Raw genomic sequence first — 10929 nt, forward strand, 5'->3', positions numbered from 1 at the left:
CTCCCGTCCTCCCAGACGCCACACACCTGTCACTTATTACACCATCAGCTGTTCCTCATTGTCATGGACAATTTAAACACCACACTCCCTGGCTGAATTGTAACTGTAAATATAGCTGCAAGCAGCAATTACGGGGTTCAAGCACTTTAAGGACTTTGAGGTGGTCTTGGCCAACCTGGATGGCAGGGTGGTGGGAGTGTGGTGTATGACTAGTCCATGACAATGAGGAACAGATGAGGGTGTAATGAGTGACAGGTGTGTGGAGTCCGGGTGGTGACCTCTGCTGGTGAGAGGGAGAAATGCAGGACCCAGACTCATGACAGATGTGTTGGCCTGTATTTCATAATAATCAAAACATAATCCCTATGCTGACCTATTAGAGAGGATAATAAAAGTAAAATATTACTTTGATAATGCAGCTCTGATAAAAAGGGGTTGTTATTTTTAAACGTAAAATTAATTATGCCATAAAAAGCCATAATTATAAAATAAGTTTAATTAATGACAGAAAAAGTTGAAATTATGAGATACTAATTCATAAATAATAAAACATTACTTTGTAATAATTGTGACTTTTTGTCTCATAATTATTGAACTTATACAATGAGTAGGCCTTCAAAATTGGATATGAGGCACCAAAAAAGTGGGCTCCATCAGTGTAAGAAACCAAAATCTTATTTTTTAATCCACATTGTCCAGATGAACACATTCCTGGTGCAAGGAGAGTGTGCATTTTAGATGCACATAACACTGCAAGTTTATGCACATTCATGAACAGTAGTTTGTTTTCAAAGGCGTAGGGGTAATAAAAAGACCATAACATTTTACAATTTATGATCCGTCACTTGGTTCAGCTGGGAATGATACCATGACACATTAATACACTTAAATGGTAATAATTTTGACTATTTATCTCATAAATTATATTTTTTTTCAATCAAATTTTATTTTCTCGTATCTTATGATTTGATAACTATGGCATAATTTAATTGTATTAACTTTTTCATTTTTTTTTTTACTTTAAGGGAAAAAAGTAAATCTAGTACTAATTACATAGTCAGATTTTTGACATTATTTTATAATCTTGACATTTATATCATAATTTAAACTTTTTATCTCATGTTGTCTCATCTCATAAAGTTAACCTCTTAATCTCATAAATAACTTTTTTTTATATATCATATATGATTTACTAAGGCATTTTATTATGTGGTGGAAATGTACATCCATTCTTGTTGAATGAATAAATACATTTAAAAATAAAAGCAGAAAAGCTGTGTGAGTGATTCTTACGCAAACCAGCACATGGATCTTTCTTAAAAGTCTAAATATACATCCTCAGACGCATCCACTTTAGTCAATCAGCACCTCTGAAACTCATTATTATGCTGTAAAATGTTCTCTGCCTCACAAATGTTTCTTGCCTTCCGGGGTTTGAGTTCAGTGTGTGACATTTATTATAGCTACCTGGCCAAGCTACCACTTATGTAATTTGTGCAATTTCGTGTAAGTCTTAAGAAAGTGTCTGCAAGGATCACTGATGAAACTGGGCTTTCAGATTCTCACAGACACAGAGACGTCATGGCGTTCAAATTGAACATTAGTGAACAACATGCTCTCATAAAGCCTGCCAGTCACAAACCCCACACATCAACCTGTTCATTACTGAAGAAAGAAACCGTTTTGAACTAAAACCTGACTTACTATCAGTTATCAGAAGAACATTTGCATTTCACTATGTATAAGGCAACCAAAAATATCCATGACTGTTTTTACAAAAAAGCACATTCTCAATACCAGCCATACAACAGAATCAGATGCATTGTTTTAATTTGGTCTCGGACTACAGTAATTAAAGATCAAGCTTCTACCTTGAAAATGCTGAAAACCATTCAGAATGGGCACAGATTAAAATAATTACATTGCTTTTGATCTTAACTGACATTGGAGCTATGTGAACTAATAAAAGAAAAGATAAAGCATTCCTCTTTAACCTCATTTGCTATAGGACTCTGCAGGTCTATATTGTGCACCTGAAATGCAGGAATACACACCCTTGTCAACCAGTAAAATATGCCTTTAAAATACACAAGCAATAGAGTTTTTTAGTTTGGCACACTGGGTCATTCATCCCGGCAGTAAAGATTTACAATTGAGCCATTTGACCCTTTTAAAAAAAGAATCACTGAAGAACTTATACAATGAGTAGAACTTCACAATTGGATATGAGGCACCAAAAAAGTTCTTTGGGTTCCAAAGAAACCATAATCTTTTTCTGTAATGTATTAATTTTGGTACAAATTGCAAAGAGAATGTTCATTTTAGATGCACATAACACTGCAAGTTTATGCACATTCATGAACAGTAGTGTGTTTTCAAAGGGGTTATAAAACGACCATAACATTTTACAATTTATGATCTGTCACTTGGTTCAGCTGGGAATGATACCATGACACATTAATATACTTCCATATATCAATAAGTTCACCATCAGGGGCAGATCCATGCATGATTGGAAGCTTAGGTCAGAAAACAGACTTGTAAGTGCGTGTGACGTATAAAGTCCTCTGCTTTTATTTGGTCCTGTATGCGCGGACGACCAGCCAAACCCATTTCAGCGCGCGCGCGCGGACAGAGCAACACCTCTCCACCTGAACCCAGCTGCATTAGTCAACCGATTTATGAAGGAAAACACTGCTAGTGTTTTTGGACATTTATTAGATGCTTAAAAACACATAGCTGTTTAAATAGTTGGCCCAATAGTTGGATGTTTTAGTCATACAAAGTTGTGTTTTCTCAAGAAAAAAGAAAAAAAAAAGAAAAGAAAAGAGGATTGTTTGCTCACCGCAACATAACGCTTTATAGTGAACCCGTTTAAACAGGAGGATGAAGATGATGTGCTGGCTCCTGATGTTGGATCTTAGACAGAGACATCCAGTCATTCATCACTGAAACGGAGGAGAGTCTGATCAGTTAGTGAACGCGCTCCTGAAACCAGAGGACCATGCACTGCGTTTGAGGTAGGACTGTACACATACTTTCACTAAACAATGAGGGAACATATTCATAGTTTAATCTTGTGGCTTCGCTTGACATTGTTGGTGGTCATGTTATCAACATTGAATCCAGTCGATTTTTTTTTTTTTTTCCTGAAAACTTTAGCTAATGCAACAGCATCATGTGCTTTGGTTGGTGTGACCATCTCAAACAACTGCAAATAGAATTAGCATTTTGTTAATTTAAATATTGTAAACATTCTGTTAATTTGTGCATAAACTCTGTGAATTACAGTGCCATTTCCATATATTATAATATAATTATATTATTCTACAATTAAATATTTTATTCGATTCAGGCTATATCTCCTAATACAGAATTTCTGTAAGGAATTTCCATGGGCAATTTATTGGGCGCAACGTCTCGTGCATTGGAAGTTGTCATGGAATTATTATAAAGTTTCATATATATTTTGTACTAATTTACTGTGATCAATAATGCATTTATGATATGCAAAACTATAATAAAGTGACAATCCTTGCCATATTTTTGTCGACGTATCGCCGAATACGCGCTCGATGGTTACTCTACAAGCGAACGCGATTCACTGCGTGTCCAGTGAAAATTCGCGCGCTGAATCATTCATAGTTATGGAAGCGTTTAAAACCGTATACCTATAAACGAATTTGACCTTTTGAGAATTATTAGAAGATCAAACCAATTTGCAAAAAGAGATCTGCTCACCGGAGATGATTGATAAGCTGAGCAAGAGAGAACACGGGCTCGTGATTAAATAAACTGTCATATAAGCAATAGAAATAGAAGATGGAAAATTAGTGGATGTTCCGTGCACATCAACACAGCCTGTCGCGAGCACGCACTTGTTTAATGAGAGCTCGAGGCGTAGAAGGCAAGTTAAATATTCACCGCAGCGGAGAAAATGCGACTGTTCAATAAGAATCAGTGTCCACTGAACTGTTTGTACTCATAACACTGACATCGTTACCCTTTATTTCGATTTATGGTTGGGCGCATTTCTGAGGGAGCGCTTTATTTGTGCAACACACTGTGTCGTTCTGCTCACTTTGCACGTCTCATAACCAGCGCGAGAACTTAAAGTCAAGGTCATGCAGAACAAACACAGTTTAAACAATGATTTCATGCTTCATGGAACGACAATGCGATATGAATATGCATGTTTTTGAAACAATAAAATACCAGTTAACTGGAAAAAAAAAAAAAAAAAATCCTTTCACTTTTAGTATTGGGAATAAAGGGTACTTGTCCAAAGTAGTATGGTATAAACTCTCTGAAAGGCAAGCCCTACACCAACTATGCACTCTATAAATAAATAAACGTTTTACCCCAAATAACCATTTTTTTATTTATTTATATTAACTATTCTGAATTGGGAAGGTATTGATATTTAATACTTAATATTTAATACAGAGTTGTTTAGTTCATTTTAAATATGACAATCTTGTTTTAAATACATTGTTAAGGCATTTCTATGCACTAAGAAAAGCTGTAAAAATAAAATTTATATCCATATTGATTTTTGCCATATTTTGAATTCAGCATTGCATTGTGTTAAAGGAATGTCCAATAAACTTAGCAGACAATGTTAGATGAAATCATTATTCTATAGATTTTTATCCTTCAGTATGTGCATAAGAATCAAGCATGCAAGTTTAATTTCACATTTTAAAAGTCATGCTGCTGAGATAAAGCTCTATTTTGCATTCTCATTTTCTTCTTTTTAGGCCTTTGGTGACACAAAAATCAACGGTTCCTTGTCAAATCAGTGCCTGCATTCAAATATGGCGACCCAGGGGCCCATGTGCAACACCTCAATCCCAGACTATACAAACCAGTCCAATGAAACCACAAATTTTTCCCTTCAACAGAATGGGGACTCGATGTCCGAGGAAGACAGCACGAAGGTCCTGGCCGTAATCTACGTCGTGGTGTTCATCGTGGGTTTGACGGGAAACTCTCTGGCCATTTTCGTGGTCCTGCGCTACACCAAAATGAAGACGGTCACCAACATGTACATCTTAAACCTGGCAGTGGCCGACGAGCTGTACATCCTGGGAATTCCATTTCTCACCACCCACAACGTGCTCGGTTACTGGCCCTTTGGCAACTTCCTCTGTCGTATTGTGATGTGGGCAGACTCCATCAGTCAGTTTACCAGCACATTCTGTCTGACAGTAATGAGCATTGATCGCTATTTGGCTGTGGTGCATCCCATCCGCAGCACGAGGTGGCGGCGGCCCAGTGTTGCCAGGGTGATAAATAGCATGGTGTGGGCCCTGTCCTGTCTGCTGACACTGCCAGTCATCATTTACTGTGACGTTCAGCCGGAGCTCAACACCTGCAACCTGAGCTGGCCTGAACCGCGTGACATGTGGTCAACCGCTTTCATCCTCTACACCGCCATACTGGGTTTCTTCTGCCCACTTCTAATCATCTGCCTGTGTTACCTGCTCATTGTGATCAAGGTAAAGTCTGCTGGTGTACGAGCGGGACTCTCCAAACGCCGTAGTTCTGAGAAGAAAGTGACAAGAATGGTGGTGATCATCGTGGTGGTGTTCGCCCTCTGCTGGCTGCCGTTTTTCTTTCTTAACATCTTCAACCTGATCAGCACCCTCCCGGAGAACGGCCTCGTCTCCGGCATCTACTTTCTCACCGTCATCCTGACCTACGTCAACAGCTGCGCCAATCCGCTGCTCTACGGGTTTCTGTCGGACAACTTCAAGCGGAGCTTCAAGCAAGTGCTGTGCATCCACAGGGTCAACGGGGTCAGCGAGGTTCACCCTGTTCACGCCCGACTCAGCAGGTCCCAGCAGAATGAGCCCTTCTTCTCTCCAAGGAGCTCTGATTTCAACGAAAATGTGCAGAGCGGTCATGTAAGGGCCTTTCATTCTATATATTTTCATGACCAGGTTTATGAATCACGTGCTTAATTTGCAAAATACAAGACTGAAGCTTAAAAAAGTTATAATAATTGAGGGGAACAATAGCAAGTGCACAGAGCCCAGACGCCACTGTAAAACAACATTTATTCATTTTAACAGTTATTATTGAGAGCATATGACTAAAGAGGGAAGGATGATCATCAGTTATGGTCATAAATGTCAGGCTTATCAGAACAAACAGCAGAGAACACCAGCAGTAGAACATCACTAAATCTTCTCGATTCAAACAGGTCTGACTCATCACACCTTAGTCATCAGATTATGAAACATTATCCTCGAAGAAGAGATACAGAACCATAAACACAAAACAACCAGGTGCATGTTCTTTTCTCAGGCCGCACCAAACACTCCAAACATTCAGATTAGTGCACAGTTAGATGGCTGGGAAACATGGAAGCTCGAGCCTTTGAATGTTGGTGATTTATAGGGCCTTAATAAACAACATTTCTGAGAAATGGTCAGTATTGCATACTGAAGGCATGATTTCACCTGGCTTTTCTGTACATATACATACCTGTCAAGCTCCAGTATCCCTTACATTTTAAGACAGGTGTTATAGCCCAAATGAAAACACAAAAGGGTATATATCAAGAGTATTTATTTAAAGGCTTATTTGCATATTTTCTGTTAATTTAACATTGCCTGTCTTTACATTTTATTTTCATTCCACACATTATTTTCATTTCATATTGCTTTTCTTTTACAGTTTATCTTTTCATTTCACATAACTTTTCTTTTACTCTTTTAGTGAGTTGTTGAACAAATTTGTTGCAGACTTTGCATTCTTTAAAAAAGTAAATACGCTGTCCCATTTATCACGGTATTTACACAAGGGTTTTGGTTTTTTGGCAGGTGTGCCTTCACTCTCTATTGTAGCATCCCTCATCCGTCTCTGTTTTTCCTTGTTGTTGTTGTTTTTCCCGCGTTATAACTCATGTCATCTGACCTCACACACCCCTCGCGACAGGCTACTACAGGTGGCAGTTATCGCGAGACTAGTGATAGAGCTCAGATTGGGAATGTTTTTTTTTATTATTATTTTATTAATAACGCAGGTTAAAATAAAAAAAAATAAAAATTACAATGCGGGAGATTTACGGGAAAATACTGATACGGGAGGACGGCGGGAAAGAAGGGTAAAATACGTAACTTTCCCGGCCAAAACGGGATACTTGACAGGTATGCACATATGCACATTAAAAGCAGATAAGAAGACAATTGAATACTTCTATTAAATCTGAACTGTTAAGGCTTTATTCTTTCTGTGGTTTTTGGTTTCTGAAATCCTACACCTATACCTCTTCCTTTACAGTCCATTGGTTTGGAGACCGAGGCCAGTGCCAAAACAGAAATCCACCAACTTGGACCAGAAGTGAGCAGCCAGTCCATATAAACGTTGACAGTTGGATGGGTTTCATTTTTATTTTTTACCTTTTTGTTCTGTTTGAGTCAGCTGTCCAATTAAGTCAATACGATTGGACTTGTGGTAAAAAAATACGGCTTTATAAAAAGTTCTTCTTGTCTATGCCTAGATCAAACACTCTCTGGAGCAGAAAGACAATACATTTTCATATAAATATCAATCTGTGATGAGAAGATATCAGTGATGTTATATATATGACTGTAAATATGTATTATAATGGTATTTTGTTCAGCATGACTGAACGAACCTGGGAAACTGTTCATCCACGACCTTTGGACCAATCTGGAGAGAGGAAGTGGTTTCTGCTGTTACATTGTGATTTATCATTGGTCACTTGGTGGTGGTTCTGACTATTTTCACTCTCGAACAAGCTCTCATGGTGGATTTCTGGATTTCAATGCAGAGTGATACACAAAATCCCAGACTTACATTTCACCAGGGATTTGGTGGAAATTCCAAACAGCTGATTTATTACAGGCAGAATGTCTTATGATGGATGAAGATAGCTGCAGCTGAAGCAATGGTCAACACATCCTGAGAGCAGGAAGGAGCTGCACAGGCAGAAATCAACATGTTTTTCTTTAGTCGAGGTTGATATAATGCACCTGTATTATGTTACCTTTGTCTTTATGTTGTTTGTATCATTCCTAATAAACCTGAACTACAGGATTACAATACATTGCAAATCAAAACACGGGAGTCTTGTGATATTACTGTAGTTAAAGACATGCATGTTATTTGATTTATGTATACAGTAAACAATACTTTAAAGTTAATTGCTTTAAACAGAGGTCCAGACAAAATGGTAGGAGGGGGTTAGTACATAAACAGAGCTAACCTTACAAGGATAAAAAAGAAACAAACACCTAAATCTTTCTTGGTTTAAACAATAACATCTCATGACTTGTTTGAGATGGGGTTTTTTTTAAATCATGGAGAAACTGTTTTATTCTTGACTCACCTCAACATCATCTGATCCTATATTTGTGTCCAGAACCAAAAGGTCAGACTTTTCCATACTTAATTGGCTTTAGATTTACAGAGACTGTACTCATTAATAGACACTTGTGTATATGGGCCAGTTTAGCCAATTTTCAACTATAGCCCCCGGCAGGTACAGTGAAAAACAAAGAGGCACGCAGAGGGGAGAGTACTCGAAACAAGATCAATATACAGACCGAGTGTTACATGGACAAGAAAGAAAAATGATGTTTCTTTATCAGAACAAATTTGGAGTAATTCAGCATCAACGTCATGCAGAGTCCAAACAGCTGATAAAAACATCACAATAATCTACAAGTAATCCACATCTCTCCAGTCCATCAATTAACATCTTGCAAAGTGAAAAGTTGCATATTTGAAAAAATAATTAAATACATGATTTTAAATTTAAGAAACCGCTTCTTGTTCAGAACTGTTTCCGCATGTAAATAGTGCTTGATCTGTGAATATTCATCTCCTGATTCAGATTTGAGGACACAAATTTTTCAATGAAGAAACAAATATTACAGATAATGTTAAAATGCCTTAATGATAGATTAGTTTTTTCACTGCAGATGATCCATTGGTGAGCAAGTGATGGCATGCTATTTGACCAAATCTGGTCTGATAAAGTAACAAAGTCACTTTAAAAAGTTTTTTTTGTGTGAACTATTTCTTTAAGAGTGGCTCAGGAGATGTACTTTTTCAGACTAAAGAAATTGATTCCAATTGATACATTGTGTGTTTCTAAAAAAGCACACAGACCAGATCCCTTTCACTGCTTTTATTAAATACTATGCTGAAGTGTTTCAGAAAGAAAGAAATAAAAAAGAAGGTTCAACAACTGCGAGCCATTTCTATTAAATGATTTCTGTTGCACTTTGGACTCTATAACTCTACTGAAGGCATGCAAATCTATAAATCATACCGTCTTTACAAGTGCACATTTTAATCTTCTCTTTTTTTCTTCCCTTCTCTTAAATGTTTCATAATGCCAAACAATGATCCTCAAAATCACTGTTTATTGTTCATGTATTATCAACAGGCTCTGGAGGTTAGGTGTTTCTCTTTCTCTCTCTCTCTGGTCATATGCATTCTAGTGTTTGTTTTGAGTTCAGTCACTCATTTGCCACAAGCTTTGGTGGATTGGCTAAGTAAAAAAAAAAAAAAAAAAAAAGCCAAAGCCTTGCCAAACCAGTTTGTAAGTTTAAACAGCGTGTCATTCCACTCTCTCTCTCTTTGTCAACATGACCCCCCACCACCTTTCTCTCAAATTTGCCGTCTCTACCTGTATTTACATGTTTACTGACAGTCCTTCTCTCAGGGTGTAGGAGGTCACCAGTCCTTTTTTATATGTCCAAGCACAGGACAAGGCCCAGCATGCACTGAAAAAAGTGCTTTAAATTGACACAGTTTACATCAATCCCACAAATCAGTAATTCAACATCTTTTCTCCTTTTGGTTTTAGTACAATAAGTCTTCGTTTCCATACACTTCATGTAATTAAATAAATTATTTGATGTGACCAAGTTATTTTCACATAACCCCCACAAGCCTGCTAGCGTATATCACACAGGCGCATGCTAAATAGGCATTTCCTAACAATTAAATTAGAAAATGTCATACTGTTCATGTCGCCCCTCTCTAAAACACATAACATGACATTTACATTCAAGGTTGAATTTACATTCAACATTCACTCTCCCAATTAAGCTGCATGCAAGGCATGCTGGGAGTTATAGATCCCCTGCCCCGGTCAGTTCAAATAAAATAAAATAAAATAAAATACTCCAAAATATGAATTTATTTAGATATACCTAGTAAGAAAAAAAGAAGAAGAAAAAAAATCTAAATATAGGAGGATTTTCCTCTTACATAATCTCTGTGTGAGGTGTTGTTGTTGGTTCGTCCCATGGTGAGGTAATATGTGAATTAAGACTTGCTGAGTGAAGCAAAACAGTTGTAGACATGCAAACAGCCTGAGAGGAGACTGTGTTGTTCACACACCTAATGAATAAGTAGTATATAAGTATGAAAAGCCAGGAATAGTTTTCTCAAAAATGAAAATCTTCTGAAATTTTACTCACCCACAGGACATCTAAGGCACGTTTGTGAGTTTGTTTCTTCATCAGATTTGAAAATATTTAGCATTTTATCACTTGCTCACCAATGGATCCTCTGCAGTGAATGGGTGCCGTCAGAGTCCGAACAGCAGATTAAAGCAGTTTGTTTCTAAAAACATGCAGCTTCTTGCTTCACAAGATGGAGTACAACATGGACCGGTAGGGTGTGGTTTACTGTTTTATCTGTTTGGACTCTCATTCTGACGGCACCCATTCACTGCAGAGGATCTATTGGTGAGCAAGTGATGTAATGCTACATTTCTCCAAATCTGATTAAGAAACACATCTACATCTTGGATGGCCTGAAGGTGAGTGAATTTCACCCATTTTTATTTAAATTTTTGTGTGAACTATTCCTTCAAGCATGTTTAGGAATGATGAGTTAATGCAAACATAAAATGCTTGTTTTATTTGTCATGCTTGA

General features: G+C 37.4%; 1 protein-coding gene across 1 annotated transcript; it reads left to right on the forward strand.

The window, feature by feature from the left end:
* The first annotated feature begins 2588 nt into the window (after positions 1-2588).
* On the forward strand, positions 2589-8093 carry LOC113048878 (somatostatin receptor type 5). Its single transcript, XM_026210831.1, has 3 exons — positions 2589-3020; positions 4761-5909; positions 7291-8093. The coding sequence occupies exons 2-3, from the start codon at positions 4818-4820 to the stop codon at positions 7369-7371; spliced, it is 1173 nt and encodes a 390-aa protein (XP_026066616.1). The 5' UTR covers positions 2589-3020; positions 4761-4817; the 3' UTR covers positions 7372-8093.
* Positions 8094-10929: the final 2836 nt, after the last annotated feature.

The sequence above is a fragment of the Carassius auratus genome, chromosome 3, assembly GCF_003368295.1.
Source record: "Carassius auratus strain Wakin chromosome 3, ASM336829v1, whole genome shotgun sequence".
Taxonomy (NCBI): domain Eukaryota; kingdom Metazoa; phylum Chordata; class Actinopteri; order Cypriniformes; family Cyprinidae; genus Carassius; species Carassius auratus.

Bases quoted from the DNA above. Each gene is read 5' to 3' on its own strand.
- LOC113048878 (XM_026210831.1), top strand. From the start codon at position 4,818: ATGGCGACCCAGGGGCCCATGTGCAACACCTCAATCCCAGACTATACA. The intron at 5,910-7,290 runs GTAAGGGCCTTT...CTTCCTTTACAG, and splicing joins AAAATGTGCAGAGCGGTCAT to TCCATTGGTTTGGAGACCGA.